This window comes from Phanerochaete carnosa, assembly GCF_000300595.1.
Source record: "Phanerochaete carnosa HHB-10118-sp unplaced genomic scaffold PHACAscaffold_11, whole genome shotgun sequence".
Lineage (NCBI taxonomy): Eukaryota > Fungi > Basidiomycota > Agaricomycetes > Polyporales > Phanerochaetaceae > Phanerochaete > Phanerochaete carnosa.
In genome coordinates this window covers 803951-818714 of record NW_006767638.1, presented here as the reverse complement: position 1 = coordinate 818714, position 14764 = coordinate 803951, and the positions used below count along the sequence as shown (strand labels likewise).

The 14764-nt window shown below is 52.7% G+C and overlaps 6 protein-coding genes across 6 annotated transcripts; 4 read left to right on the top strand and 2 right to left on the bottom strand.

Annotated features, from left to right (window-relative positions):
- The first annotated feature begins 1435 nt into the window (after positions 1–1435).
- Positions 1436–2216, top strand: PHACADRAFT_263955 (uncharacterized protein). The gene is made up of 3 exons (XM_007400797.1): positions 1436–1816; positions 1878–2015; positions 2071–2216. Exons 1-3 carry the CDS (start codon positions 1443–1445, stop codon positions 2198–2200), a joined length of 642 nt encoding a protein of 213 aa, XP_007400859.1. The 5' UTR covers positions 1436–1442; the 3' UTR covers positions 2201–2216.
- A 795-nt stretch (positions 2217–3011) lies between these two features.
- PHACADRAFT_263949 (uncharacterized protein) lies at positions 3012–5893 on the top strand. Its single transcript, XM_007400796.1, has 16 exons — positions 3012–3231; positions 3295–3561; positions 3621–3822; positions 3877–3901; positions 3957–4033; positions 4093–4193; positions 4255–4337; positions 4390–4428; positions 4482–4511; positions 4572–4695; positions 4758–4832; positions 4887–4980; positions 5040–5114; positions 5173–5456; positions 5515–5637; positions 5708–5893. Exons 1-16 carry the CDS (start codon positions 3022–3024, stop codon positions 5777–5779), a joined length of 1881 nt encoding a protein of 626 aa, XP_007400858.1. The 5' UTR covers positions 3012–3021; the 3' UTR covers positions 5780–5893.
- Positions 5894–6567: 674 nt separating this feature from the next.
- Positions 6568–7664, bottom strand: PHACADRAFT_263948 (uncharacterized protein). Its single transcript, XM_007400795.1, has one exon. It carries the CDS (start codon positions 7430–7432, stop codon positions 6572–6574), a length of 861 nt encoding a protein of 286 aa, XP_007400857.1. The 5' UTR covers positions 7433–7664; the 3' UTR covers positions 6568–6571.
- An 883-nt stretch (positions 7665–8547) lies between these two features.
- On the top strand, positions 8548–8730 carry PHACADRAFT_104441 (uncharacterized protein; the record flags this gene model as incomplete). Its single annotated transcript, XM_007400794.1, has 1 exon — positions 8548–8730. The coding sequence occupies one exon, from the start codon at positions 8548–8550 to the stop codon at positions 8728–8730; it is 183 nt and encodes a 60-aa protein (XP_007400856.1).
- Positions 8731–8773: 43 nt separating this feature from the next.
- On the bottom strand, positions 8774–10921 carry PHACADRAFT_263946 (uncharacterized protein). Its single transcript, XM_007400793.1, has 10 exons — positions 10770–10921; positions 10557–10707; positions 10422–10484; positions 10335–10367; positions 10111–10284; positions 9995–10057; positions 9645–9933; positions 9445–9591; positions 9224–9393; positions 8774–9168 (listed from the first exon to the last, which is right to left on the bottom strand). The coding sequence occupies exons 7-10, from the start codon at positions 9730–9732 to the stop codon at positions 9094–9096; spliced, it is 480 nt and encodes a 159-aa protein (XP_007400855.1). The 5' UTR covers positions 9733–9933; positions 9995–10057; positions 10111–10284; positions 10335–10367; positions 10422–10484; positions 10557–10707; positions 10770–10921; the 3' UTR covers positions 8774–9093.
- Positions 10922–12191: 1270 nt separating this feature from the next.
- On the top strand, positions 12192–13899 carry PHACADRAFT_263943 (uncharacterized protein). Its single transcript, XM_007400792.1, has 6 exons — positions 12192–12449; positions 12504–12542; positions 12592–12735; positions 12795–12944; positions 12995–13214; positions 13279–13899. Exons 1-6 carry the CDS (start codon positions 12318–12320, stop codon positions 13845–13847), a joined length of 1254 nt encoding a protein of 417 aa, XP_007400854.1. The 5' UTR covers positions 12192–12317; the 3' UTR covers positions 13848–13899.
- The last annotated feature ends 865 nt before the right edge of the window (positions 13900–14764 follow it).

The following is a 14764-nucleotide window of genomic DNA, read 5'->3' as shown; positions in this document are numbered from 1 at the left end:
CTCATCAAGAAATGGGACTTTGGCCATAGTGCTCAAAGTGCTCCTGTAGCACTCTGTAGCATTGTGGACCTAAGTATTTTCCTGATGCTCAGATGACATATTCCTGCCTTTGGATGCATCAAAATGTCCTCTTTGCAGCCAACAGGGTTGGCTCATGGTTTCAGCTAACGTGAGTTTATTCCAGTCGCCAGATACTCACAGACTTACTTCTTATTCTTTAAAGTAATTGGACTAGAGTTTGCACATGTGGAGACCTCTCTTTGCCTGGGCTAATATTGTTGTGAGTTGGTTTGAGTACAAGGAACTATTAGAGGATGTCTGTGATCATGTTGATAGGTATAAGGATGGATGGCCATAGCAGTTAAAAAAATTATTTCACTATAAATACCTTTGGCAGGATGATGCTGGCCATCTAAAGCTCAAATGATCAATGTTCTGCATTTGACTGAAGGCGTGGGCCATGGCGTGGCCAGCAACACTGCAGCCGTGCAAGAATTAGTACATACACCCAAGTCATATAAACTAGCATGCTTTGAATGCAGCAGATCTACCTTCAGTTTCGGGGGCTTCTGCCAGTCAGCAGAACCCTTGACGTGCGCTTTTTTTAAGTTCACACTATGAGGCCGACGGTCTTCAGATGTGTGACCTTTGGGTGAGGCTAATTGTTTCAAGCGAGGTTTCAAGACACAAGCCTTGAGGCACCTAGTTGTGCATAATTGGATTTGCATTCGAGTCTAATTATAATCTTGGGATGGGTTGGATGGTCATTTCGCGAGGCGGGAGGCCTCAGGCACCATTGTCGATGGTCACGACTAACTAGTATGACATAGCAAGGGAGAGGAAGCAAAGGGCGACAGTGATCGGAGAGAATCAAACGCGCGAAACGCCAGAAAGTCCTTATTTGAGGCTGGCAGGAGGATAGCCCCGGGATCAGGCCGAGTCGCACACTGGCATCGGACGCGTGCTGAAGCGCTGACGCGTCAACTGCCCGCGTTATGGACGCCTATTTGCACACGCGTTTACTTCAATGTTACACCAGTCTCGTGTTGTCTCACGGTCTCTGACTTGCCATCATGTTGTCGCGTCCCAAGAGCCTCTTGGACCTGCCCAACGAATTGCTCTTGATGATCAAGGATTCTTTTGGCCCTCATGATTTCCTTGGAACGGCCTGCTTCTATCTCCTTTGCAAGAGGACCTCAGTGTTCTACGATAAACTTACAGACGCGGGCTGGATGCGCCTTCTCCGGGCTAACGGACTAGGCACGACTACCTATGAACCTCTCAAAGACATAGAATATAAGGCCATAGCTTTGGAGTGTGCAAGGCACGCTTGGACATGTACGCACCCGCAATGCGGGAAAGCGCGACTGCGGGAGAATCGTAAGTAGCCTACGCGTCTGCCTAACATTGAATACGAAAGGAACTTGTTTGTAGGTCGTTATATGGAGGATGCAATGGTGACTTGGTCATCGTTAAGCTACAATGACACCGTCAAGAGCCCGCACTTTGATGTTTCGCCTGACGAGGGCCCCATCGTCCCGAGTACAATCTTCTCGCACATCGCCTTCAAGCCTCTGCATCGTGGTGGCATTATTGACCCCTCCCAGGAAGAGTTGGCGTATCTACGTCCCGTTGACCAAGATCTAAGGCAGACCCCACCCTCAGAAACCCTTGACGACCATCCCATCGCCTTACGGACGTTCGCCTCCTTTCCACCCATCGAAACTATAAACGTCGACTCGCCGTTCGAGATCGTTCGCATGCTGAACAGAAGAGGGCTGGTCGCAAAGGATGTTTGCCGGTCCCTGGCTATGCAGTGCGTGTAATAAGTTAGCACGTTCATAAATGCCGCGACTCACCTTATAGCACCATCGTAGTATGGAGCAGAAGGTGTACTCTGATAGCCTCAAGGATAGCCTCCACTATCTCGGCCTGGAGGTCTCGCGTGCTTTCCCCTGGGATTTAACGACCATCGAAGAATGTGTGAGGCAACTGCAGGACTGGTTCAAAATTGTGTACGCGAATTTTTCCTTGTACATATACTACAAATCTAACAGCTGTGTGGCAAAGTCGATGGGTAGGATTCGAGTACCAGCGCCCTCAGCGGAATCGGTGGTTTGTGCTCAAGTTCGAGCCGAGAGAACTGCCAAAATCCGAGCGGGAGATCGTTGGGCTGTTTTGTTCTGGTGTGGGTACGTAATGGAGCGAAGGCAGGGTAAGTCTCGCGCGAGTCTTAGGACATCGTGTAAAGCCGTCTCAGTTGTATGTGAACATGATTTCACAGCACACCGCATACACAGATGGCGTGTCTCCCGGGCACTTGCAAACCGACCGCGATCACCTGTAGTCCGCAAACTGCCTTCGGTGCGCCCTGGTAAATCAGCTATTCTGTTTTTGACGCATGTCGTTGGGCTGCGAATCACAGACTGTATGCTGACTCTAGAGAAGGCATATATGTCCAGGTAACATTGCTTGTTTGCGTCTCGATTGCACTATCCGAGTCAGATGCGGTTGCGGAGTCGATACGCAGGGCCCGGCAGCTTTGAAGTCGATGTTTGTGGGGCACAGGCGGCTCATGCAGTACAAATGTTCAATTTCTTTCTTGCATACCATGCGGTACTCCCAGCGCAGGCTTGTCTACTCAGAAACGCTGAAGCTCTCTATGCTGGCAGCAATGATGGGCCCAGCACGTTCGATCAGGCTGGCATTGAGGATCTCCACCAAGGATTCACTCAAGCCGTTAAACCTTATCACCTTTTTCGAATATCGTGTGCTTCTTGCGACGAGTCGTGGGTAGGCTCGACTTAGGATAGTACACCGACCTTATGCCGCGGGATGAGAGGAGTATTTGAGGCTCACACGCCTACGAACGTGTCGCCTCAAGGTGCGATTCGCGTTCAAAATGCCCTTCTTTCGGGTCTTACACTCATCATTGTGTTGTCAACAGGACACTAGCAACGATATAAGAAGCCAAAGTCGCATCTCGTATGCCAGACGCGAAGCCTCCATCGACTTACAAAGATGTTCTTCAAAGGACTATTCGGCACCCTGTTACTACTCGCTCTGTTGCATGGTGCATCTGGCGACCTGCTAAGTGAGATCGAGAGCGCCCTCCAGAATGCCACGGACTGCGCGTCGTGCCATCTACTCCTCATCCCGCTGCAGACACTCGCGCATCTCGGCAACGACGCGTTCGTGGACACCATCGTCTCTGTCTGCGACGACTTTGGCGTACGCACACTCCCCTCGTCCTGTATCGTCTCACGAGTTCATTGACGTTTGACGCACGCACAGTTGGAAGACCCGGACGTCTGCCAAGGCGTTATCGGGGAAGAAGGTCCTATACTCGCGCATGACCTCCGTCAGATCTCCGCCACCGGCCAGACCGCGACCAAGTTGTGTGACGCCGTGTTCGGGTTGTGTAATCCACCACCCGTGAACGCCTTCACCGTGCCGTTCCCGAAGACAGCGCCTACCAACCCGAAAGTTTTCGAGTCTACTGGAAAGCCGCCTTTCCAGGTCATTCACATCAGCGACGTGCACATCGACAGATTCTACACTGTACGGAGTCTCCTTGCGTCCGTCCGATGATATTGAGGCTGACGCCAAAGATTGGGTAGGTCGGCTCAGAGGCGAATTGCACGAAGCCCATCTGTTGCAGGAACTTTGCGGATGAAACGGGTCCCCTGACGGAGCCTGCAGGCCCCAACGGCAACTCACACTGTGACTCACCGGTGACCTTGGCCGACTCGATGCTTGAAGCAGCTCAACAATTCGGCTCTACCGCCAACTTTACGCTATTCACTGGGGATGTGGTGGAAGGTCGGCTTTCCTCCCTGTATTCTGCAGCAGACACTGACGACTAAGCGTGCGCAGGTGCTGTATGGCTGGTAAACAAAACGTCAGTGCCATTGTGAGAACTAGGTGATTTCCGCCTTGTTCATCTTACGCTACAGAGAAGTCACCAACGATCTTGAGGCTTTCAACGCCGAAATGGCTTCTAAGTTGAAAGCGCCAATCTTCCCTGCCATTGGTTCGTTATATTGCAACTTTGTAGATTGTCAAATTGGCTAAAGCACATTTGCATGCTAGGGAACCACGACTCTGTTCCGGTGAACTCGTTCCCGCGAAATACCACAACTACGACGATCGACTCGCAATGGGTATTTGACACACAGAGTGCCGGATGGGCTGTACGTCTTCGTGGCACCCCTCGTACAAAAGTATCGGTTACCTAAGAAACGATGACTATAGCAATGGATAGGCGCTATCGCCGCATCGCAAGAGGATCAAACCTCCGGGAGCTATTCGGTCGTGGCACCCGGTATGGATTTGCGGTGATTTTATCATCTACCGTGCCATGCGTGAGGATGTTAACGAGTCCAACAGTATCATCTCAGTCAATACGCAGTACTGGTACAAGCAGAAGTAAGCATGCCGCTACGCGTCGAACGCACATCAGGTACTAATCTCTCTTACAGCTTTTGGGTGTATGACAGCGACACTCAGCAGTGCGTTTTCTTTTCATTGGTGTACCTACGATTGCCACTGAATCGTTATTTGGCGAACAGGCCCGACCCGAATGGCCTGCTCGCGTTCATGGTGCAAGAGCTCCAGGCCGCAGAAGACGCTGGCCAGCGTGCTTTCATCATTGGGCACATGCCGATGGGCAAGGAGGATGCGTTGAACGACCAGGTAAGTCCCGTCCGGCGTACACACGTATAGTACCTAATGGGAATCTTGCTGCCACCACGTAGTCGAACTACTACGACCAGATCACTCAGCGGTATAAGAACACGATCGCAGCACAGTTCTTCGGACACAGTCACAAGGTGCGTTTCTCGATCTTTGTGAGGCTTTGGTGCGACGCTTACTGTCACGAGTAGGACCAATTCGAGATCGCGTACTCAGATTACAACGACCAGACGGCGTCTACGGCGACGAGCATCGCGTTCATCGCGCCGGCACTGACGCCTACAAGTACGTGTCCCATCCAAGTATTGCGTGTGGTGTACAGCTGAAAACATATATTTGACGAGGCGGCAATCCCGCGTTCAAGATCTATGACATCGACCCGGACACGTTCGAAGTCATGGACATGCGGGTGTACATCAGTGAGTCTCTCCCTCACCATGCTCCTCAGCTACAAGAATTCATTCTACACTCCTTCAGCAAACATTTCTGCACCGAATTTCCAATCCACTCCGCCGCAGTGGGACCTCTACTACAGCGCACGCGCGACGTATGGCCCGTTGGTGACACCGCCCTTGCCTGCCAGCGCGCCGCTCGACGCCGCGTTTTGGCACAATCTCACCGAGGTCTTCGCAGCGAACGACACAGCATTCCAGATATTCAACACGTTCATCAGTCGCGGTGGGGACGTGCAGGCGTGCGACGACAGCTGCAAGGCGACGACGATATGCGACATGAGGGCGCTTAGGGCGGAGAACAACTGTGTGAGTATCCTTGTCGTCATGTACGTTTGTGGAAGAGAGCTGATGCATGCGTTTATAGGATAATCCGACACCAGGGATCATGTTCAAGCGTGGTGAATCAGAGGTACATCTCTCTGTTAGCGAGTCAGATGCGTGCGAGGGAAAGGGCATTGCGCATATACTCAAAGCTTTGGTCAACCGGGTGAGTTTCTCAGCCCAATGGGGGTCGTTGATACGTTTTGTCCCGATACTAGCTGACAAAATAACTATAGGACGGCCTCGAACATGACTTTGCACGCTTCAGACAGAGTGGACGGGTGTTGAGAAGTATTTATCAGGGCTAGACGGGGGAAGTACAGGATGAGGGTAGATGATAGATGGCACGAATAGTACAATGCTGATCCGAATAAATGCTCAGCAATTGACCCTAGCGAATTTTCTGGCCATGTCGAAATATTAGTGTTAGCAACGACTCGGACCGCTCTCAGTGCCCCTCCTGTTCACAACGTTCACCCTCAGCCACCGACTGCCTCGCCTGTGCTGACTCCTCGAGTACAAGTTTTCTTTCCTCCTCGCTATCGCAAAACAAAACCTTCAACACCTCCTCCGGACTGAGCCTGATCAATTTTCCTTCCACTTCGTGCACATCCGCCTCCTTGAGAACTTCCTTCATTGTGAGATAATCGCACCACCGCCACTCATACCACCGATCCGTCAACGTCATCTTCACATCAAGCTTACCATTCTCATATGCTCTAGAGAGGATCATGCACGAAGGTGCAACGCCATTCCGCTCCGGCGAGTTGTGGGGGAGTATGTTGGAGAGAAGCCACCCAAATATAACTCGTGCGCCGTCTGCGCCTTCACGATGCTCGACGACGAGTTCGATGTCGGGTAAAGGGTCAAGGGAGAGAAGTGCATCTTCGAATGCCGCCCAGTCCACTCGTTTGAGGTCCTCAATGGTGAGGGTGGGTCGAAGCCAGAGACGAGCAGTAAAGATGTGCGGGTGGGAGATGCGAGGAGTAGGTGCGGTGATGTGGTATTCTAGCAGATGGGTGCCAGCGGTGCTCGGAGAAGGAGTGTTGTAAGTGACGCCCAAGCCTGTGGCAGAGTTAGTAAATGCGTGTATGCGGCCATTAGAAAAACGCACCATCACCCCTAAATCCAAGTTTAGCTTCGCCAATGCAGGGCAGAACAAGTGCGAGCGCAGCCTTGGTCATCAGCTTCCATGCATCCGGCAGCAGGGCCATGCTGACGGGCACTTTCTCCGCAGCGATGAGAAACATAATGTGCATCTCCATATCGACGTTTGACCACTTGGAAGTCCTGATAGTTTCCATATCACCCCAAGGCCGACGTGTGCGCTGCCTGGCTGGCGGAAGAATGGCACCTGCATCAAACGAGATGCGAGCCCATGTAATCTGTTGGAGATCGCCCTGGTCGTCAATGAGTCGGAGCAAGTCCCGGACACGCTTGAAACGCAGATCGGCGAGGGAGAGAACCGCGTGCGAGAAAAGTGATCGAGGCATGGTACGCGGTAGTGAGGTACTCAGCGAGCGAGGAGCATAGTGTACGTCAGACGAGCCTGGCGGTTCGGGTACGTATGTCTCCTTGAGCTCGAGCGTGATGCAATCCGATTCCAGCTCGATCTCTCTCGCTGTGAGCTCCTTCAGGATGAGATGATACCACGGCACTGCCCATGGCCCGGAGTGCAGGACATTAACTTCTTGGATGCACTCCGTGAGGGGTGGGATATCGTAGATCTCTTCTGCAGTGTCTATTAGGTGGAGGAGCGCATGGAAGTCCTCGCGGGACCTGAGAGAGACAGAAGCAAAGATCGAATAACGACACCTGCGAGCCCAATGACGGCAAACAAGGCTGCACGCTCCTAGCTCACACTTGCTCATGCGAACGCCGAGTCCTGGGTTGTAGGTTGGCCCCGACGTGAAGCTGTCGATAACGATGTCGAAAAGCTCAAGAGGGATGCGGTAGTGCATGGGGTATCGAGTCGTTTGGCGCACGCGTCTTAGAGTAGGAGAGCTAGACAAGTTGCAGAGCGAGAAGATAGATGCTGACACAGGAGCGAGAGGCCATAGTAAAGTGAGCCAAGATCGCAGCCCTCAAGTTGCAGCGCCGTCGTCTCTATGTATTTCCACTCGCGTAGAGTTTTGCCAGAGGAAGCCTTCCCGAGCCCATGGACAGAATTGTGAGCTCTAAACGAAAAGTCCACTGGAAGGCAGCAAGGAAATAAAAATAAAAATTGGAGAACGAAAGCATCAAGGAAATACGAGGCAGGGTTGTGCAAGCGTGGGAACTACCTGCCTTTCGGGTGGCGTCCGGGGCGACATTTTGATGCGCCTTTGCTCCTATTCCGTCGTGAATCGGGGTCAATCGAGTTGGATCGAGCGTGCATCAACTCCAACTATGCGCCAACGAACACCTACAAGGGCAAGCCGATCATTTTCATATGCATGACCGCTTGCGAGGCCTGATCTATAGACTGTACGGTATCCGCGGAGGCGGGGTTTCACATCATGCACGCACACACACACATACAGATTTAATGTACAGCTGCTGTCTTTCAACGAGGGACTGCCGCGTCAAGCTAATCAAATGTGGTTCGTAGAACAGGAATACGACATGGAGTCCGCTTAGAGGTCGATCCAGCCATGATATGTTTTCTGGCGAAACCATTGGCAAGTACTAGACTCCCATTCTTGACACAACGCAGCAATTGCGAATAAAAACTGATGGACCATAGCCACACATACAGCTGGAGGAGATAGTATTCGCCGATCAGATAATCTCTGATAGAACAAAAACGCGAATAAGTGGGTCGTACCTCAAATATTGCCGCTAGGGATACAAACGAACAAATGAGGCAGTTTAATCAAGTGCCCTCTATTCTAGCAAGCATCTCGTGCTCGTTCAAGAGCAAGGGGATTATCATGCCTCTCGGATAATGTTCATGTATGCTGAAAGAAAATTCACCGCAGATTAGTGAACATACTGCAATGTATATTCGGATAGAAGCAGATTCCCCGAGCCCGAATGCAATGGAAGGACAAGCTCCGCAAGCGCTCATTCACCAGCAACCCGCGGGCTGAGCGAAATGCAAGACACGCGGCGCCTAAACTCGCGGCACACAAGTTCATGTGTCCCCTTCGGGGTGACATACGAAAAAATTGGAACGATACAGAGAAGATTAGCATGGCCCCTGCACAAGGATGACACGCTTTCCCGGAGTGGTAGACCTACGGGTCTCAATATTTATTTTCTCTCAGTCTCTGACTAGCTGTTATTTTAATGGTCCGCTCTTAGAGCTGGAAATCTCATTTGAAAGGCGGGAAAGGCATAGGTCGTTTGTCGAAAGAGTACATATTGATACATAGGGGATACAACGCTACTAGGTACATGGTGGGGTATAGACTCGACTAAGTGGAGTATTACAGGTTCCGGAACCTGCCATCTCCGTGCGACAAGAAGCAATGCATCTATCATCTGCTCTAGTCTCCCGAATTAGTTCGGATGCTTTGCATTCCAATTACTAAAGGGATGATTTGGCTCTATACCAGACACGTCGCGGTATCCACTCCCCGCTTGGGGGTTGGCGGTCATGCTCGCCAAGTGCACAAAGAGGAATTTTTGGCGAATAGTCCTACGTGGGTAGCTGCGAGCGGCACATCACTTCCTGAGCGAAAGCAGCGAATTCGTCGCGAGGCACCCGGCCTCTCTTCAGATGCGTGGTCAGTCCAATCACCGGTGCTGGGGGATAGTCAGCCACTTGCCTTCAACGCGTACAGCACGACCTGCTGTTGAACAGCTGCTTCTCCGTCTGACAAGACTACCTCCTTCAGAGCTACCCGCAAGACACTCTGGTCGTCACTAAAGGAGCACCTGACCGTAGGGCACAGCCCTACGCTCATGGACACCTTCCACACGGGCTCGCGCCGGAACACTAAACACACGTTTGGAACAAATACGGCTAGCGTGAAGACGGCGGACAAACCAAGGCGTTCCGACTTCTCTGTCTTGTGTGACAAGAGCTTGATATGCCCTATCATGCCTGTCGAAAACTCGCCGTTGCCGCGCTTGATGAAAAGCTTTGCACCCTTGAGCTCCGCTTTGACGTCTTCATCCTCTTCTCCGGTAAAAGCTCCATGCTGCGGTCAGATAGGATAAAATCCGACGCTCCGAGAGTTTACTTACCCACGTGAGTGCTCTTCGTCCACGCGGGAGCGGCGAGTGGATCATCCGCCGGCGAACTCTCCGCGAGTTCGACCACGGTTTGGGGCATCCAGACTTCGACCGGGTCTCCACTTTCCGTGATGCTATCACATGAATTCGCGTTGGATGGGACTAGCGGATTCTCCGTCGACTCCGCGACCGCGGGCCCAGTACTAGCGCGGCACCATGCCGGCGTCTGGACGATCTGTGTGGATACTGAGAACGCGGATGAGGCGCCTGCGAAGGCGGAAAAGGCGGATGACGGCTTGCACTGCATAAATGGGAGCGTTCAGATTCAACCATTTGATGCGAGAGGTGAAGATCGCACTAACCGCTGGAACGGTGAATGACGAGGGTATGGCAGCGGGTCTGGCAGTCGAGACTGGCGATGTGATCTGCACAGTACAGTTGAACGCAGGTTAGGTGCACATGGGCGGGCATTACTTACCGGGGAAGCGGGAGAATCGCTATTCATGGCTTCAGGCTCACCATCGGAGCATGTAGGCGGTGACAATGCGATCGTCTGGCACACCAGTTGGTCGTGGCTGGCGTCTTGGTTTGGATCCTGCCTCCCATCGGACGGGGTCCGACACCGCTTCCGCGGCGGCTCGGACGGTGAGTTCTAGGTAAGAGTCAGCTGCTGCAGGGGCAGCATGGCTTTTCAACACGAACTAGAATCGTCTCGCTGAGCAGAGACTCTGAGGCCTAGAATTGCAATGAGCGGTGATAATCGATGCCCGATACAGTGAAGCAAGGTACATTGGATTCTTCTTCTTCCCTAAGTTTTCTTTTCAGGGACCCAGGCTCTGTAACGTCGCTTGTCTGGCAAAGAAGGCATCCCGTCGCATCGGTCAAGGCACAGTCTGACTAATAGCATGGTGATCGTCGACTTACCGACTCGCAAACAGCATGTGTCAAGCTGTCGACGGACGAGCCGTCGGAACTGTCGGTCTCGATGGCCACCGACACATCTGATGAGAGCTGGCTTGCATCGCTGTTCCGCCGCTTCGGCAACGAATACGACGACAGACGCAACTCAAATGGTCTACACAAACTTTGGTCGATATTTCGAACTCTCCGAGCCCTGTGTGAAACTGCAAAACGTACCGGGTGAAGCCCCTGGATCTGTCCGAACGCCGCCGCGTGTATCGATATCCCACAGCCGCAGACACTGTGGCGATCGCACAATATACGATAGTGAGGTCGTACAGCTGGAACATAGTCGCGGTCGAGTCCAGCCCGTGATGTTATAGTCGGGGTTCAAGGGAGAAAGGAGTGAATGCGTCAGCACGGACGTGCTGGCTTAAAGCGAACAATGCCGCACACCTGATGTCTCTGCCTCGTTGATTCCACGCCGTGCACGCATGATTGTTAACAGAGAACACGTGGGAGAAAAGACTAGATCCCAACGGATCAATGGACAGTTCAGCCGTTCAGAGCATTTCGCACGATTATCGAGGGGAGCTTCATTTCATTTGCTCGAGGAATACACATACGGGTATCGACACAGTCGCACAGAACGGGCTGTTCGTCGCTCAATTCAGTAAGGCTACTCGTGAGGGGTCCGTCCCGTGCGTCAAGCCATGCCCTCCTTCCGCCATTAGATTGAGGTCTACGTTTAGTCAACATACCGGTATTACCTGGATTATTTGGGTCAGACGACTGAGGAGAAAGATGCAAAAAACACAAGTCTCACCGTTTGTGCCATGCCGTGTTCACAACACGGCCATTGCAGCGAGGTTCCAGGCGTTGTCGCAGATCACAGCACAACATCGGCTACCCCGAGAGAAATCGGGCTGAACTAGTAAGGGTCGTTAGCAGAAAGCTGGCGCCGTAGGATAGATGCCATAGTCAGCACGAGCAATAGACCACCGTGGAATCGATTGGTAGAAGTGACAACACCATGTCGTCTTCAAATTCATGCAGACGCGGCTACACTCCTGTATCGCAATGTCTGAGATACATGTTGAACCAGCATATCCAGTGTCGGCGTCGTCACAGTCCCCACAATGAGATTCAGGACTGTAGAGCAAGCAGAAGTGAATTTAGGCAGGTAGCCTGTGGAAGTGCCGCGAGTTTTGTTGGAAAACAGGACACACGAGCGAATTCCTGCTACGCACCATGGTATTGAGTATCAACCGACACTAGTAAACCTCTCTGCATTCAACAGGTATCCCTCGCTTCCGTTAGACCAGCGGTACCGCACATCGTGGGAGCTGTCTCTCAATGGTCGCCAATAGTACGTCGACCAATCAAGCCGATTTTATTCGACACGTCCGATATCCTGAGTCCCGAGCTGATTATTTCCTGCGCGTGCGAAGGACATACGAGCGAAATAAGCAGAGCTGAGGCTGAGGATGATGGAGGTGGGAACCAGATGCATGGTGGTAAACGCCCGGGACAGCGAGCACTACTCGGGTACAATCCTCTCTTCTCACGCACGCCTCCTCCCGCTCTCAAGTCTAAATACTCGTGGGTACCGACGTCGGCGAGAGACCATGGAAATTCGTTGCGGCGGTCGGCGACCACGAGAGCAGGACCGGTACGGTGGGAAATACACCGGTACATCAGCCACGTCAGCACGTTATACCGCGCGAGACAAGCTATAAGTCTCGACGTTTCCATCATCGTCCGACACGCTCATCTATCGCAACCATGCTGCTCCCCCGGATCCTTGCTCTAACATTGGCGTTGGCTCCTGCGCTGTCGCATGCGGCTCTGTTTACGGACGACTCGGTGGTGAAGATGATCGACGCGAAGCAGTTTAGGAAAGCGATGAAGGAGAACGTATGTCGCCTGCAGAAGCAAGCCTTTCGACGTCGAGCTGAATTACATGCATAGATCACCCAAGTAGTTGCCTTTGTCGCGCCATGGTGTGGTGTATGTGCCCTTCACAATTCTGGCGCTGCATAGACTCACTCCGCTACAGCATTGTCAACGACTCGCGCCGGAGTACAGCAAGGCCGCCCTCGGACTGTATCCCCTTATTCCCACGTACGCCGTGGATTGCGACAAGCCGAAGAACAAGCCTTTGTGTGCCGAGCAAGGCGTACAAGGATTTCCGACCCTCAAGGTAGTTTCTCATACTCTCTTGCGCATATCGCCTCGGAACTCAAAGTGTGCGGTTCATAGTTATTCCCTCGCGGCCGCCATGTGGCGCCTCTGGAGTTTACTCATGGAGAACGTTCCGCCAGTGCGTTGTACTATTGGGCTACTCGAAACGTCCCACATGGTGTGAAGAAGCTGTACAATTTTGACGATATTACCCCCTGGCTCGAAGAGGTGCGTTTCCCGACCCTCGCTGTTCGTCCGCGTCTGATAATTCGCTACAGAACAAGGACAGCCACCGTGCTTTCTTACTCAACAATGGCAAGCACATTCCTCTCTTGTGGCAGACACTAGGGAACAAGTACAAGGATCACTTCAAGTTCTCGCTCCACCGAGACCGTCGAGGCCTCAGCTCGGAGAAGATGGGATTCGAGAAGAGCAAGTGGGGCTCCTCAAAAGTGCTCTTCTATCCCGCTGGATCGGTGGATTATGTGCTCTACGAAGGTACAGTACTCTATTCTTTGTCGTTAGACCGAGCAGCAGTCACCTGATGGTAACTTATTGATAGGCATCCAAAAATTCGACTCGTTGTCCAAATTCTTCGACTCCGTGATCGATGGTACTGCGGATCTGCGCGTCGTCAACGAAGAAGCCAAGAATGAAGAATTTGCACCCGACGAGAAGGAGCTCGAGATTCAGCGCAGACAGGAGGCGCAGCGGATTGCTCTCGCACACGGCGGATTCTCCAGCCTCATCGACTTCGAGAAAGCGGTCCTATCGGGACAAAATCCTCATGGCCCTGACCACGCTGGGTACCCGGGTATGATGGGCGAGATGCCGAAGGATGACGCTAAGCCTGAAGATCCGATACACAACATTCTCAAGCACCAAAAGCAGGAGGAGGCGCAAAGTGACAGCTCCAAGGCCGGAAAAATGGCAGCGACCGGCGATAGTCACCAGGCGACGTTCGAGGCAGGTTCGTTGTCGGGCCAGCCTCAGACCGCTGCCCTGTCAGGCACTCCGGCCGCCCCTTCTGAAGCCTCTACCGTCGTGGCACAGCCTAAGTCTGCGCAGGAGACGGTGGCCAGCCAGCCTAGCGCAGAGGGTGATGCTGCGCGTGCGAAAGATGAGTTGTAAGGTTGTGTACGCTTGTAATACTAGGATGACTACGAATTTTCTCGGGGTTTCCACTCTCGTGGGTAGAAAGAGAGCTAAGCCGTCTGTGAGAGCTGTGCGCTTTGATCTGTAAAGCCATCAAACCTGGGCCTGAGCTTCGCCGCCGGCCCAGCGTCTTCCGTACCTTGCTCTTCGCGACCATTCGTCTTGTTCCCCGAAGACTCTGGGTTTAAGAAGAGCCTGAATTTTCTCGCGAGCATGTTGCCCTTCTCCGTTGTATTTTTCGGAAGTGTTACGGAAGCAAGCTGAGGTGTTCCAGCGCGGTTTACTCTGGCCTACAATCTTCCACGACAACATGCGTCGTCACTGCCACGCTCCACAAAAAACTGGTTCTGCAAAGTAAGCTATAGGCCTCGTCGCGGCAAGACCTGTCTAGATGCTTCGATATCTCGGGCAACCCGACATCAGTCAGTACGTCCAGCCAAACTGGGGTGAGCGATCACAGTCTCATTTCGGTGTTAACCTCCCTGAGCTATTGAGTTAAGTCACACACTCAAATGCGGTACAGGGCGCTCATGCGCTGCGTACCTCATGTCAACATTTGCTACCTGACGGGTGCGCGAAGTAACCGAGCCCTCGGTCCAGACACCGCGCTGCGACCTACAGGCTCGGGATAGATCCTATACCTGTGGCAGACATCCTCCACGCTGCGCCTCATATTCCATGAGGCGCGTCGTCGGCGTATTTCCCGCTTCAGCTGCATACTTTCCCGCAGGCACCGTCGCGCCCGAACCCAGTCGGTGAGCTTCACATATGGAGACTTCCACCGAAATTCCCAATTGATCGCATTCTCAATTCCTTGATCTTAATTTGGGTTTTGTAACGATCCCACGGTAAGTCGGTCTGCTGTGCGGTTGCCCGTCCCCTGGGACTAAATA

What these genes read in the sequence shown, in the direction of transcription:
- PHACADRAFT_263955 (XM_007400797.1), top strand. Translation starts at nt 1,443, where the DNA reads ATGGAGGATGCAATGGTGACTTGGTCATCGTTAAGCTACAATGACACC. An exon ending in TGCCGGTCCCTGGCTATGCA is followed by an intron (nt 1,817 to 1,877) that starts GTGCGTGTAATA and finishes GCACCATCGTAG; the next exon opens with TATGGAGCAGAAGGTGTACT. An exon ending in CAGGACTGGTTCAAAATTGT is followed by an intron (nt 2,016 to 2,070) that starts GTACGCGAATTT and finishes TGTGTGGCAAAG; the next exon opens with TCGATGGGTAGGATTCGAGT.
- PHACADRAFT_263943 (XM_007400792.1), top strand. Translation starts at nt 12,318, where the DNA reads ATGCTGCTCCCCCGGATCCTTGCTCTAACATTGGCGTTGGCTCCTGCG. An exon ending in TTGTCGCGCCATGGTGTGGT is followed by an intron (nt 12,543 to 12,591) that starts GTATGTGCCCTT and finishes ACTCCGCTACAG; the next exon opens with CATTGTCAACGACTCGCGCC. An exon ending in AAGGATTTCCGACCCTCAAG is followed by an intron (nt 12,736 to 12,794) that starts GTAGTTTCTCAT and finishes TGCGGTTCATAG; the next exon opens with TTATTCCCTCGCGGCCGCCA.
- PHACADRAFT_263949 (XM_007400796.1), top strand. Translation starts at nt 3,022, where the DNA reads ATGTTCTTCAAAGGACTATTCGGCACCCTGTTACTACTCGCTCTGTTG. An exon ending in CAGTACTGGTACAAGCAGAA is followed by an intron (nt 4,429 to 4,481) that starts GTAAGCATGCCG and finishes TCTCTCTTACAG; the next exon opens with CTTTTGGGTGTATGACAGCG. An exon ending in TTAGGGCGGAGAACAACTGT is followed by an intron (nt 5,457 to 5,514) that starts GTGAGTATCCTT and finishes ATGCGTTTATAG; the next exon opens with GATAATCCGACACCAGGGAT.
- PHACADRAFT_263946 (XM_007400793.1), bottom strand. Translation starts at nt 9,732, where the DNA reads ATGCCCCAAACCGTGGTCGAACTCGCGGAGAGTTCGCCGGCGGATGAT. An exon ending in AGAGAAGTCGGAACGCCTTG is followed by an intron (nt 9,394 to 9,444) that starts GTTTGTCCGCCG and finishes ACGTGTGTTTAG; the next exon opens with TGTTCCGGCGCGAGCCCGTG. An exon ending in TCGTGCTGTACGCGTTGAAG is followed by an intron (nt 9,169 to 9,223) that starts GCAAGTGGCTGA and finishes ACGCATCTGAAG; the next exon opens with AGAGGCCGGGTGCCTCGCGA.
- PHACADRAFT_263948 (XM_007400795.1), bottom strand. Translation starts at nt 7,432, where the DNA reads ATGCACTACCGCATCCCTCTTGAGCTTTTCGACATCGTTATCGACAGC.